This window comes from Gouania willdenowi, chromosome 13, assembly GCF_900634775.1.
Source record: "Gouania willdenowi chromosome 13, fGouWil2.1, whole genome shotgun sequence".
Taxonomy (NCBI): domain Eukaryota; kingdom Metazoa; phylum Chordata; class Actinopteri; order Blenniiformes; family Gobiesocidae; genus Gouania; species Gouania willdenowi.
Window position 1 is genome coordinate 40,079,474 of NC_041056.1, and position 15,611 is coordinate 40,095,084.

Sequence of the window (15,611 nt, forward strand, 5' to 3'; positions counted from 1 at the left end):
ATTATATAACTTATATAGACTTACAACTATATAACTTATATAGACATAACTATATACTATATAACTTAAATAGATTTATAACTATTTACTATATAACTTACATAGATTTATAACTATGTACTATATAACTTATATAGACAGAACTAGATACTATGACAAACTTATATAGACTTAACTATATACTATATAACTTGCATAGACTTATAACTATATAACTTATATAGACTTATAACTATATACTAAATAACTTAAATAGATTTATAACTATATACTATATAACTTATATAGACATAACTATATAACTTATATAGACTTATAACTATATACTATATAACTTAGATAGATTTATAACTATATACTATATAACTGACAGACTTATAATTATATAACTAATATAGACTTTTAACTATATACTATATAATTTATAACTATATACTATATAACTTAAATAGATTTATAACTATATACTATATAACTTACATAGACCTATAACTATATAGCTTATATAGACTTATAACCATATACTATATAATGTATATAGACTTATAACCATATACTATATAATTTATATAGACTTATAACCATATACTATATAATGTATATAGACTTATAACTATATATTATATAACTTAAATAGATTTATAACTATATACTATATAACTTACATAGACTTATAACTATATAACTTATATAGACTTATAACCATATACTATATAATGTATATAGACTTATAACTATCTACTATATAACTTACATAGACCTATAACTATATAACTATACTATATAACTTATATAGACTTATAACCATATATTTACAATGTATATAGACTTCTAACTATATACGATATAACTTACATAGACCTATAACTATATAACTATTTACCATATAACCTCCCGTAGGCCCACCACCCGCAGGAGGGATCATATGAGGCCGGTGCAATGTGGATCGGGCAGTCGTCCAGGGCGGGGGCCTTGGCGATCTGATCCCCGGCTACAGAAGCTAGCGTTAGGGACGTGGAATGTCACCTCTCTGGCGGGGAAGGAGCCTGAGCTTGTGTGCGAGGTGGAGAAGTTCGGAATAGATATAGTCGGTCTCACCTCGACACATAACAAGGGCTCTGGAACCAGCCTTCACGACAGGGGTTGGACTCTCTTCTACTCTGGAGTCGCCAATGGTGAGAGGCGCTGGGCCGGGGTGGCTATACTTCTTGCCCCCCGACTTAGTGCCTGTACGTTGGAGTTTACCCCGGTAGACGAGAGGGTAGCCTCCCTCCGCCTTCGGGTGGGGGCACGGATCATGACTGTTGTTTGTGCCTATGGGCCAAACAGCAGCTCGGAGTATCCACCCTTCTTGGATTCCTTAGAGGGAGTACTGGAGAGTGCTCCTTCTGGGGATTCCCTCGTTCTGCTGGGGGACTTCAACGCTCACGTTGGCAGCGACAGTGAGACCTGGAGGGGCGTGATTGGGAGGAACGGCCCCCCTGATCGGAACCCGAGCAGTGTTTTGTTGTTGGACTTCTGTGCTCGTCACAGATTGTCCATAACAAACACCATGTTCAAGCATAAGGGTGTCCATATGTGCACTTGGCACCAGGACACCCTAGGCCGCAGTTCGATGATCGACTTAGTAGTCATGTCATCGGACTTGCGGCCGCATGTCTTGGACACTCGGGTAAAGAGAGGGGCGGAGCTGTCAACTGATCACCACCTGGTGGTGAGTTGGCTCCGATGGCGGGGGAGGATGCCGGTTAGACCTGGCAGACCCAAACGTATAGTGAGGGTCTGCTGGGAACGCCTGACAGAGTCTCCCGTCAGAAGGAGCTTCAACTCCCACCTCCGGGAAAACTTCAACCATGTCTCGGAGGAGGCGGGGGACATTGAGTCCGAGTGGGCCATGTTCCGTGCCTCTGTTGCTGAGGCGGCTGATCGGTGCTGTGGTCGCAAGGTAGTCGGTGCCTGTCGTGGCGGCAATACCCGAACCCGTTGGTGGACACCGAGGGTGAGGGATGCCGTCAAGCTGAAGAAGGAGTCCTACCGGGCCTTTTTGGCCTGTGGGACTCCGGAGGCAGCAGACAGGTACTGACGGGCCAAGCAAAGTGCAGCCACGGCGGTCGCCGAGGCAAAAGCCCGGACATGGGAGGAGTTTGGTGAGGCCATGGAGAACGACTTCCGGACGGCTTCGAAGAGATTCTGGACCACTATCCGGCGTCTCAGGAGGGGGAAGCAGTGCACCGTCAACACTATGTATGGTGCGGATGGTGCGCTGCTGACTTCGACTCGAGACGTTGTGGATCGGTGGGGGGAATACTTCGAAGACCTCCTCAATCCCACCGACACGCCTTCCAATCAGGAAGCAGGGCCCAGGGACCCGAGAGTGGGCTCTCCTATCTCTGGGGCTGAGGTTGCCGAGGTGGTTAAAAAGCTCCTCGGTGGCAGGGCTCCGGGGGTGGGTGAGATCCGCCCAGAGTTCCTCAAGGCCCTGGATGTTGTGGGGCTGTCATGGCTGACACGACTCTGCAACATCGCGGGGGGGACCGGAGGGTGTGTTCCAATTATAGAGGGATCACACTTCTCAGCCTCCCCGGTAAGGTCTATTCAGGGGTACTGGAGAGGAGGGTCCGCCGGATAGTTGAACCTCGGATTCAGGAGGAGCAATGTGGTTTTCGTCCTGGCCGTGGAACTGTGGACCAGCTCTACACCCTCAGCAGGGTCCTTGAGGGGTCATGGGAATTTGCCCAACCAGTCCACATGTGTTTTGTGGACCTGGAAAAGGCATTTGACCGTGTCCCTCGGGGATTCCTGTGGGGGGTCCTCCGGGAGTATGGGGTATCGAACCTCCTCATAGGAGCTGTTCGTTCCCTGTATGACCGGAGTCAGAGTCTGGTCCGCATTGCCGGCAGTAAGTCGAAATCGTTTCCGGTGAGGGTTGGACTCCGCCAGGGCTGCCCTTTGTCACCGATTCTGTTCATAACTTTTATGGACAGAATTTCTAGGCGCAGTCAGGGCGTTGAGGGGGTCCGGTTCGGGGGCCTAAGTATTGCATCCCTGCTTTTTGCAGATGATGTGGTCCTGTTGGCTCCAACATACCGTGACCTTCAACTCTCACTGGATCGGTTTGCAGCCGAGTGTGAAGCGGCCGGAATGAGAATCCGCACCTCCAAATCCGAGTCCATGGTTCTCGACCAAAAAAAGGTGGAGTGCCTTCTCCGGGTTGGAGATGAGGTTCTGCCCCAGGTGGAGGAGTTCAAGTACCTCGGGGTCTTCTTCACGAGTGAGGGAAGGATGGAGCGAGAGATCGACAGGCGGATTGGTGCGGCGTCTGCAGTGATGCGGAGTCTGCACCGGTCCGTCATTGTAAAGAGGGAGCTGAGCCAAAAAGCGAAGCTCTCTATTTACAGGTCGGTCTACGTTCCAACCCTCACCTATGGTCATGAACTTTGGGTCATGACCGAAAGAACAAGATCACGGGTACAAGCGGCCGAAATGAGTTTCCTCCGTAGGGTGGCTGGGCTCTTCCTTAGAGATAGGGTGAGAAGCTCAGTCATTCGGGAGGGGCTCAAAGTAGAGTCGCTGCTCCTCCGCATCGAGAAGAGCCAGATGAGGTGGCTCGGGCACCTAATTAGGATGCCCCCTTAACGCCTCCCTAGTGAGGCGTTCAGGGCACGTCCCTCCAGAAGGAGGCCCCGGGGAAGAACCAGGACACGCTGGAGAGACTATGTCTCTCGGCTGGCCTGGGAACGTCTCGGGGTCCCCCCGGAAGAGCTGGAGGAAGTGGCCGGGGAGAGGGAAGTCTGGGCCTCCCTACTGAGGATGCTGCCCCCGCGACCCGGAAACGGCTAAGCGGGAGAAGATGGATGATGGATGGATATATGACTTATGTAGACTTATAATGTATAACTTATATAGACTTTTTACGCTGATAGCAGTGACTTACTGCTGTTTGAAGAACTCTGTTTCCATGCCAACCTTAAAGATCACCTTTACTCTAACACAAAAACAATCTGTGATTACCATGAAAAATCCCTCTACAATTAAACAGCACAAAAGAGCTGATTTAGTGATTATCGTCATTGTTGTTTCCAAATATTAGGGGAAAATATATTCATTGATAATGCTTGTAATTAGAGGCCTGTTGTTATCCTGCATCTTCTTCTTCTTCTACAAACATCACATTTTGTACAAAACTCCAGCCCAATGTTAGATTGTCTCAGCTACAACAACAGGCCAAACGCCCTAAAGGTGGCGCTACAACAAGCCTTTAAACTTTACAGTCTAAAGTTTAAAACTTTGAAAATTCAAAACAATTGAACAAAATGTGTTACATATTTGAAACGTTCACCAAAATGTCCCCAATAATGAAGTACATATAATGTACATTTAAAACTTAATGCAATTTATGAAATCATCACTTTGTGTTTTTCAAAAACTGTTAAACATATTAAACCATATATTTGCTCCCATCACTTTTTGTCAATTGACACCAAAATAATAATTTTAAAAAAAGCCTGCAGTGGATCAACATGTTTGACTGTAAATAACAGAGATGTAAAGAGTAGAAGTTACTTCATTGAAATTGTTCTCAAGTACAAGTAAGTCATACATAAAATACTAAAAGTATAAAGTAGCTCAATTAAACAGTACTTAAAGTAAAAGTTATTAGTTACTTTCACCCCCCAACAGTTTTTGTTGGTAATAAATCTTGCCACGGTTCCCGCGCATACAGTAAACATCTCATGTAGAAACTTAAAAAGAAACAAACCAAATCTACCACAAGTAGAACTTAATTTATTTTCCACAAAGTCATCTGTATAAAATAAAAGGGTTATCATTATATATGATTATTTTTAAAATAAAATAACACCAATGAAATCAATTAAAAATAAAATAAATGATCAGGTTCTAAGTATAGATACATTTATGAACTCTAAAATTGTGAAAATAATTTTGGTGTGATACATTACATTTAATCTGATTGGTCGGCTATGATGTGATACATTACGTTTAATCTGATTGGTCGGCTACGATGTGATGCATTACGTTTAATCTGATTGGTCGGCTATGTTATGCATTACTTTTAATCTGATTGGTCGGCTATGATGTGATGCATTTTGTTCAATCTGATTGGTCGCTATGATGTGATGCATTACGTTTAATCTGATTGGTCGGCAATGATGTGATGCATTATGTTCAATCTGATTGGTCGGCTATGATGTGATGCATTATGTTTAGTCTGATTGGTCGGCTATGATGTGATGCATTATGTTTAGTCTGATTGGTCGGCTATGATGTGACTCATTACGTTAAATTTGATTCGTCGGCTATGATGTGAGGCATTACGTTTAATCTGATTGGTCGGCTGATGTGATGCGTTACATTTAATCTGATTGGTCGGCTATGATGTGATGCATTATGTTTAATCTGATTTGTCGGCAATGATGTGAGGCATTACGTTTAATCTGATTGGTCGGCTATGATGTGATGCATTACGTTTAATCTGATTGGTCGGCTATGATGTGATGCGTTACATTTAATCTGATTGGTCGGCTATGATGTGATGCATTACGTTTAATCTGATTGGTCGGCTATGATGTGATGCATTATGTTTAATCTGATTGGTCGGCTATGATGTGATGCATTACGTTTAATCTGATTGGTCGGCTATGATGTGACGCATTTCATTGTTTTTTGGTCGTTTCATTTTTTGTAGTTTCACAATGTCCGTTGATCATTTTAAAACAAATAATAATAATTTACATTTATGTCACATAAATTCAATCTAACCAATGTTAATGTGACATTTTTAATGTTGGGATTTTTGTTTATGCACTTTTTATTAATTATTGTATCACTTTTAGGGAGCGTTGTGTCAATTTCCCATCAATCCCTGCATGTTTTGTTCATTATACCATAACCTTTATTCATTGGCTTATTATAATTTGCGTATATTCATAGATTTTATATTGATCTAAATATTTTATAGCTACTGTATTTCTGTTGTTGTTATTCACATTGTTTTCAGTTGTCTCTGTTTTGTGTCTCATTGTTAACATTTCCACCAGACAGATGGTTTATTGAAAGAATATAACATTTATTTGTGTCATTCTGGGCAAATGTGGCAGGTTTGTGTGTTTTGATCCAGATTGTAACTGTATTTAACACTGAAATAAAACAAAGTGGGTCTGAGAATGGATGGGTGATATGATCATTACAGTTGAACATATGAGAGATCTTTTTCTTTTTTTTCCAAGAAGGACAAAAAGAGATCGATTCCATCCCAGACAACAATGAGACATGGAGCAGAAACATTGGTGAGATGTAATAAATCGTCATTTTGTGACAGGAAGTAGTGAATCTATACGCCCTCAGATGAACTGAATGAGCATATTTCACACACACACACACACACACACACACACACACACACACACACACACACACACACACACACACACACACACACACACACACACACACACACACACACACTGTAGATGACACAGCGCCTCTCCCTTCCTGGAGGATGAGGATGTTCACAGTCAGTGATGAAGGACCGCCATGAGAGCCTCTCTGTGATCTGGATCAGACCGCGGACCTTTGAGGATTATTCCCGGACACAGACAGCGGTGAGTACCGGGATGCTGGTGTTCCACTGAGCGCAGAGAGGAGGGGGATGAGAGCCGAGCACCACTAGCATCTGTCCGTCTGTCCGCTGCCTTTGTGCTGATGGAGGGGGATGCCATGGACCCCCCCGCTGAGGCCTACGAGGAGTACGAGTGTAAGATCTGCTACAACTACTTCGACCTGGACCGGAGGGCCCCCAAGATCCTGGAGTGCCTGCACACCTTCTGTGAGGAGTGTCTGAACACGCTCCACCTCCGCGAGGAGCGGCCGTGGCGCATCAGCTGCCCGCTGTGCCGCCACCGGACCCCGGTACCGGACTACCGGATCCAGAACCTGCCCAACAACACCAAGGTGACGGAGGACTTCCCGTTCTACATCGACTCTGACCCGCTGCCCCAGGACGCCCTGCCGCCCTACCCGCCCCCGCTGCACCCGGCTCTGGTGGCGCTGCGCCGGGAAGACGCGTCCGTAGCCACGTCCAGCGGTTCCGGTTCGGGTCCCGGTGCCGGTGCCGCCACCCCGTCCACCACCGTGTCCACGGCCACCACGCTCTCCCAGGACTCCGTGCGCTACGACAGCTGTCAGAGCTGTAAGCGCGTGGCGCTGACCACCGGGTGTGTGTGCGTCATCTTCTCCTTCCTGTCCATGCTCGTGCTGCTCTTCATGGGTCTGATCTTTGTGCACAGCCACAGCGTCCCCCCCTCCCCGGCCGGGCCCATCTGCCTCTCCGTGGCCAGCATCCTGGCCATGTTCTCCGTGGTGGTCACGTGGCTCATCTGCTGGCTCAAATACAGACCGGAGCACGAGACGGGCCGCGCGTCCGCCACCAGCTCCCGGAGGAACGCCTGACACGACACGCTGCTGTGCACGGACCTTTATTCTGCCCGGAAATGGCCTTTTATTGTGACAGCAAACACCCAAAGGCCTTCGTGAGGCCAACGTCATCCTCCATGATTACCTTTTTCTCCTGATTGATGAGCACGGATTTTGATGAGTGAACACGTGACTAGACTCAGTGCTGTGGTTGGTTGAATGTAAAGTGTTATTTACAGGTTGTTTTCTGTCCTGGTGAATAATAATATGCTCTCCTACTAGGGCACATGTGTCAAACTCATGGCCCGGGGGCCAAATCTGTCCCTTTGGAGCATCCAGTTAGGCCCCCAGGACAAAGTTGAAATGACAGAGAAAACATGAATTATTGTGTAAATGAAACTCAACAATATTTGCAGGGGCTCCTCACAGTGTTCCCAGTGCTTATATCGCACGTAGCAGTCATTTTAATGTTGAAAAAATTCAAAATTCATACAAAATCCCTAATGAAATTGAAATTCGTCACAAAATCTACAAAATTTAAAGTGAAAATCCTGTGAGACCGATATCTGTCAATTATTACTTGGAGGGTCAGTTTCTTACATACTGTATGTAGTAGTTTATGTATACGTAGAAGTGCAAACCAGGGCACAAAATTGTTTAAATTTCTTGTTTTTCCACATAAAATCTGAGGCACTTGTGACTAAACTGCTCCGTATTTGGCCCCTGAACTAAAATGAGTTTGAAAACCACTGCTTTAGATCATTCATTTTGACCCACATGAAAATGTAAAAATGACAAAGAAAACAATCATTGCACAACTTATCAATTATATAAGTTGTAGCTATCATTTTTCCCTCCAAATACACACATTTAATAAACAGACAATATTTGCAGGGGCGTTTGTGCCAATATCTCACACGACTGTAGTCTTATATTCTCAAAATAACTGTCATTTTTCTCAATTCAAAGCCTTTTTCAAACTCAGTTATACATGGAAGTGATAACTATGGCACGTTAGTGTTAAAATTGCACTTTTTTTCTAACTAATCTGTGGCCCACTTGAGCTCATACTGACGTATATTTGGTCCCTGAGCCAAAATGAGTTTGACACCCGTGCACTAAGGCTATGTTCACACTGCAGGTCAATAACCATTGTTTTTTGCACATATATGATTTTTTTCATGTCAATGTGAACAGTACAAATCCGACCCAGGCCACTTTTGTCTATGGATATAAATCTGATACATATCTGATATTCTGCAATGTGACTGAACGGCCAGGTCGCATTTTATCCCACCTTTACGTCATGAAAATGAACAAAAAGGTCATAATTCTGCGTCCCAGACAGAGCAGTGGAGGACGGAGTGGAAATTAGACAACTGAAGGAGAGTGAGCACTTAAAATAAATTCATATTTATTATATTATGTATATTATTATCAGTGCCACACACACACCAAGACGAGATGCCTCTATATTTACTTCCGTAAACATTGCGTGCCTGTTTGTGCACTTAGTATCTCAGGATCTGTTTAGCGCATGCGGGTCACTTTAGGGTCGCATTCCATTCATAATCCAAACTGATAGAAGACACATTTATTGTGTAAATGTGAACGAGCACACACACAAAAAAATCAGAATTGAGCACTAAAATCTGTCGTCTTAGGTCTTTTAATGCTGGTGTTTCAAATTAACTTGGACAATTAATTTATTTCATCACCTCACACAGATGACTAGATTTATTAATGTAATCAATAATCCTGATACATGTTGTCATCAATAACCCTGATACACGTTGTCATCAATAACCCCGATACACTTCGTCATCAATAACCCCGATACACTTCGTCATCAATAACCCTGATAGAGGTAAAGCTACAAACATGATGGTGGTTGTCTGCTTCCTTCGCAGCAGACTGCTCCATATGCAAAACACATGTTTCTCTCTGTGTGTGTGTGTGTGCGTGTGTTACACATTTACCAAGTCCCCAATAATGAATCGACACATGCATTTCAGGAGTCCAGAATCAGACAGACCTGCAGTGTAAACGTAGCCTAAATCTGTTTATCGTTGGTTCACTCATACTATGTTGTTACTGTACAGATGTTAACGCTGGTGGATTTTGTTCCTGTGCAGGTTGGGAAGCCTTTCGTTTAAAAACATTGCATCCATCGGCTGACCTTGTACATAGAACGATACACTACTGGCGTGTGTGTGCGTGTGTGTGTGTGTGTGTGTGTGTGTGCGTGTGTGTGTGTGTGTGTGTGTGTGTGTGTGTGTGTGTGTGTGTGTGTGCGTGTGCGTGTGCGTGTGCGTGTGTGTGTGTGTGCGTGTGTGTGTGTGTGTGTGTGTGTGTGTGTGTACAAGCCTCTTTATCCTGTTTCCATCGCTACGTAGACAAGTGTGTGTGCATTTGCTACTGATCATTTTTCCTTGACCTTGTATTGAAAAGGTCCTGACTTTGGTGCCTCAATTTTATTACTAAAACAAGCAAAAGCTTCCCTGTAACCTTCCTCTTGTGTTAGCTTTCTGTTAGCATCTCTTATGATAAAGGGTCGCTTTTGACCAATGTCTTAAATCAGATATAAAATACACCAAAAAAGATGATTATTTTCTCATCTCTTGTTTCCTTGTTAGGCTTCCTTATCCATGAAAATATAGGTATTCATATTTTTGCTTTTTAAATGGTAAAATGATCCTTAAGAGCAGGGGTTCTCAACCTTGGGGTCAGGACCTCATTTTGGCGTCACAAGACACTGGGAAGGGGTCACCAGATGCTTTTAAGAACAATATGAGCCCATTTTTGCTCATTTTTCTGCAACTACACAAAACCTATTTTCTTTACTTTTTCTTGCCCTATTTTTGCTCCTGTTGATGCCTTTTTTGCTACATTTCTGCCATTTCTGCCACTTCATCAAATTTCAATGAATTTTCTGCACATTTTTTCCACTTTCAAGACATGTTTGGCCCTTTTAAGTTTTCCTACCCAATGTCGCACTTGTCACTTTTAACCTCTTTTCACCATATTTCATGTTTATTTTTTGCCAATCAAGCCACATTCACATTCTGTTTTTACCCACTCTAATTTGCAACTTTGAACCAATTTCTGTGTTTTTTAAAATCCCATTTCACCACCTTTTCTCCCATTTTTGGTCACTTTGAACCCATTTTATTTCGGATTAAAACAAGGATTTCCATCTTTAAGATGACTGTAATAATAATAATAAACGTTCCTGGATAACAGTGGATATTATTCAGATGAATAAATAAATGTGGTTATTACAGATTCATAGAACAATGGACCATCATTTTACTGACTTTATGGATGGACCCCTGAAATCTCTCCCCTTTATTCCCCCTTATAGATGGTCCTGTCTCCACAATGTTCATGTCTGTGTTCACCCACCTTCAGCTACAGTGGGGGTCCCCGCTGTCTGGGACCTTTATTTTGGGGGTCACGGGCTGAAAAGGTTGAGAACCAGTGTAATATAGAGAACTGACAGGTAGTTGGGAAAATAAGAAAGAAAACATATTTTAATATTTGTTAACTACCTATGTGTAAGACATAGAACTGTAACATGGTTCCCCAGGGTTGCATTTCATTAAATTGTAATTGACAATTTTTCTAGAATTTTAATGCAAATTACAATCACAATTCAATTATGATTACGACAGCAACATGTTTTTTCAATTACGATTAAAATTATAATTATGTCATAATTGTAATTAATTATAATTATAATTGACCCTAATCCTGAGTTGTGCCCATAATCAGGAAGTAGCGACTGAAGGAGTAATAAGGCTATAAAGCCTCCGCTTCTTTCATCAAAGCTTCAATCTTAAGTCGTTTCCATGACGATGGTGAAGAAGCTTTCCCTTGATGTCCTGCTCAGATGGGACTAAAACCAAACCTTCAGTAGAATACTTGCACTAACAGCATGCAAAGATAGTGATTTTCTAATTGATTGATTGATTGATTTACAACATTTTCCAAATGCAAAGTCAAAACCAACACAGACGGCCTATATACTTCTATAACTGTGAACCACTTGACTTTGTTTTTTTGTAATATTGTTGACTAAAAATGACCGTTTGTGGTCCTAAAAAGAGCAGCGTGGAATATGAACGGAAGATGGAGGTGGATTGTGCTTTATTGTGTAATAGAAGCACTTATTACACAGTGTGCTGCACCTAACCACACACACACACACACACACACACACACACACACACACACACACACACACACACACACACACACACACACACTTAGTACCCTCTGTCAGCTAACACTTGTTTCCACCTCTGCAAACCTTCCCTGATCCCACGCTGCACTTTCTCCCTCTTATTGTTCAAAGGTAACAGGATTCCCCTTTGACTATAGTCTGTGTGTTGTATTTATTTCAGAGGAACTAGACTTTTTTGGTTGTTTTTTTAATGAGAATTTATGGTTGTTTAGGGTACCAATTGTATTTGCACAGATAAATGCTCTTTATGTGCTGTTTTACAAACATAAACACATTTGAATAATAAAGGAAACATGAGTATCCCACTGCACTCTTTATTTATTATAATGAGACACTGAGCTCCTGCTGTGCAACACACACGCCCCCAGTGGACGTTTGAGGTGTTACAATATGAAAAGTTCCTCTACAGTGGAGCTGTTAGCTGCTGTATATTATTCAGTGGCAAAATAACTTGTAGTTTTGATTTAGTATTTAATAAAATTTTAAATATAGGATTTAATTAATTTAGTGCAACTCCAGAATTAAATTCACAGAATGACAGAAGAATAGACTTAACAGCAACAAAACACACAAAAGTACAGCATAAATACACAAAATGACTCCAAAAAGCATGCAAAATCAGGAAATAAATAAAAATTACCCTAGTTTTGAATATTTTAGGAGTGTTTCGAACATGAACTTCGTGTTGGTTCCACGTCAGAATGCCAGCCATCCATCTTCATACACGCTTATTCCCGTTTAACAGGGTCGCAGGGGTCTGCCGGTGCCAATATCCGGCTCTCATAGGGCACTGGGCGGGGGTACACCCTGGACAGGGCGCCAGTCCATCACAGGGCAACACAGACAACCATTCACTCTCTCATTCACTCCTATGGGCAATTTAGAGACTCCAATCAACCTTACAGTCATGTTTTTGGATTGTGGGGGGAAGCCGGAGTACCCGGAGGAAACCCACGGGGAGAACATGCAAACTCAACACAGAAAGGACCCAAGTCCACCCCAGGGCTTGAACCCAGGACCTTCTTGCTGTGAGGCGGACGTGCTAACCACTAACCACTATTCTTTAAAATGTGTTTTATCACTCATTCATTCCATTATTATGCTCTATTGTTGTTTTTCAGTCAGACAAAGGATGTACTTGGAAAAGTTTGAGAATCACTGTCCTAAAAAATACACTAAAAGACAACAAAACTAAATGAGATAAAAAAAAATAAAAAATACACAAAATGACTCCTAAAATATTCAAAACTAGAGAAAGTTTTGCAAGTATGCAAAATTACTCCAGAAAACATATAAAATTACACTAAAGAACAACAAAAATACACAAAAGGACCCCTAAACATACGAAATAAGAGAAAATACACTAAATGCAACAGAATAAACAAATACATAAAATCAGAAAAATAAACTAAACAAAACGACTCAACTAGATAAAAGAAAGTCAGAGAGCAAATGACACAAAAGAACAAAAAACACCAAATAAAACAAATACACGAAAGGAGAGAAAAAAAAAAGACAAAAATGTTTGTTTTCTGTGTTAATGCTTATTTTGGTCATAGTTATTAATGCTCACATGAACTTGATATTGTTGCTCTCACTGTGATATTGTTGTTCAGTGATATTCTTCATGCAGAATAAATGATTGAAAGTACTAATTGTTAAAATGGTAGATTTGACATTTGAAAGCCTTTTATATTATTAAGATTTAATTCATTTATTACAGAATTCACAGAAAAAAATCATTCTTTAAGATCTTCAGGCCTTTTATGAAGATGGTAATTCTTTATTTTCCGAAAAAAACCCTTTTGTTGGCTCCTCACCTCTGTATTTATATTTTATACTGAGATGCTACGGTTAAATTATTAATGTGTAGGGTTTTCTAATCAATATTACGACGTTTGGTGGTACTGAATGAATATGATGAGATGCTCTGAGCCTTTTTTTTGAAGTAGCGCTCGGGGGCCCACCCCCCAGTTCCCCCAACTAACAAAAAAGAAAAGAAAAGAAAACATAAACAAATAAAAAACAAACAAAGAAGAAAAAACTCTGCCACTGCCGGTCCCAAGCCTGGATAACAAAAGTGAGTGAACCTTTATAGCGAATAACACCAAATATATTACCAAAAATAAGTACATAAATATGTTTATGAGAGGAAGGGGGTCATCAACATCCATCAATATGGTTCATTCTATGAGTCATAGAATGAGGTAGTGGGTCGTCCTCTGATCGAGAGGTTGGGGGTTCGATCCCAGTACCTGACTATGTGTCGAAGTGTCCTTGGGCAAGACACTGAACCCTAAGTTGCTCCCAGTGGTCGACTAGCGCCTTGCATGGCAGTCCTGTCCCACTGGTGTGTGAATGTGAGAGTGATTGGGTGAATGAGCTGATATGTAAAGCGCTTTGAGACTGCTTCAGTGTGGGGATAAAGCGCTATATAAATCAAGTCCATTTACCATTTACCATTAATGTGCACCCCAAATTAGAAAAGATTTGGATGAAAGGTTTTCAAGACACACTAAAAGGTGCGGTGTTATGCTATTTTTCACTCATCTCCATTTGTTCTAAGAACCCCATCAACATAGTATTTGAGGTTTATTTTCCCAAACTCGCCTGTTTTCCAGAGTTTTGGCCTCTGAAAAGTAACTTCCAGTGTTCCTAAAAACAGGTGTTTTTTTGGGCCTTCGTGCATACGAATAAGTAGGCATAAGTGTGTGTTTATCACAGCAGCAGCCGTATCATTAACAGTTTTCCTTCTCCTCCTTATTCGTCTGACCACAGGAATAGTTAAGTTAAGTTGAGACAATAGTTCATTGTTTTGTCTAATCGCTCTGTCGCATTGGGTCACAGACACATCAGATCGTCCCATAAAGGCGATATAACGGCTACTAAAAATGGAACTGATTGTAACCGCTGGCTCTGCGCCGCAGGGAAGTAAACTCTCAACTATTAGCTGAGTCAGCTGTTTCAAACACTCACATGAGCTGCTATGCTGCTTTCTTCTCCTCTTCACCTTTTCTGGTCACAGGAATAGTTAATTTAAGACGTTAGTCCACTGTTTTGTCCAACCGCTGTATCACACTGGGTCACAAACACGTCAGATCATCCCATACAGAAGATGCAAGGTGGTATAACGGCTACTAAAAATGGAACTGATTGTGAGTGGTTTATCTGGATTGTCTATATACTGAAGGTATATACTTTGGCGCTCTGAATGAGGCTAATGGAATGTACATCACTGTAGCAAAACCATTTTAAAGTGAATTTTTCATAATACTGCCCATTTAAAGTGCGTTCATGCCGAACGTGATGAGTCCCTTGAATATTTTCACCTGGTCATCACTTCATCGCTCCAGTGACGTGATGACCAGGGAATAGTGTGCACTGCAGCCGTCTCACTGTAGAAGGAGGGAGGGGCTGTTGCCTCAGCTCTACAGACAGTGACCGTCGGGGAGGTGCCGTTTGAAGTCGCATGAATAGTTCACATTTTTCAACTTTGAGAGACTAGTTCGCCAGAATCGCGCAAGTTGTGTCGCTTGAAGGGAAGTCGCTTGATATAGCATCATTGACATTGATTTTGAATTAAATCTAGTCGCGTTCGGTGTGAACGCACCTGCGTCCGAAAAGTCCCTCCTATCTCTTTTCCTATCCACTGTTCCTTAAGGGAAGGACTTAAGAGACATCCTAAAGGAGTTAGGAAAAGGCCATCACGTTGTTTTGACAGTCAGACACAGTTCACAAGGTGACGTAATGAGCCGACAACGATGAAGGTCAGTGACTTCTGCCGTGGTGAAAAAACTACAAATTTCTGAAAATGGACTAAAAGCATTTCTAACACTTTCCCTGTGCCTCTAACGTCTGATATAATCTAAAAAAATCACAAGGTTTGAATGTTAATCACAGGAAAAGAGGCTACCAGGCTGTGAGGAACCAA

General features: G+C 42.0%; 1 protein-coding gene across 1 annotated transcript; it reads left to right on the top strand.

Moving 5' to 3' along the window:
* Positions 1 to 6,473: 6,473 nt before the first annotated feature.
* On the top strand, positions 6,474 to 9,624 carry rnf228 (ring finger protein 228). Its single transcript, XM_028463907.1, has one exon. It carries the CDS (start codon positions 6,724 to 6,726, stop codon positions 7,468 to 7,470), a length of 747 nt encoding a protein of 248 aa, XP_028319708.1. The 5' UTR covers positions 6,474 to 6,723; the 3' UTR covers positions 7,471 to 9,624.
* Positions 9,625 to 15,611: the final 5,987 nt, after the last annotated feature.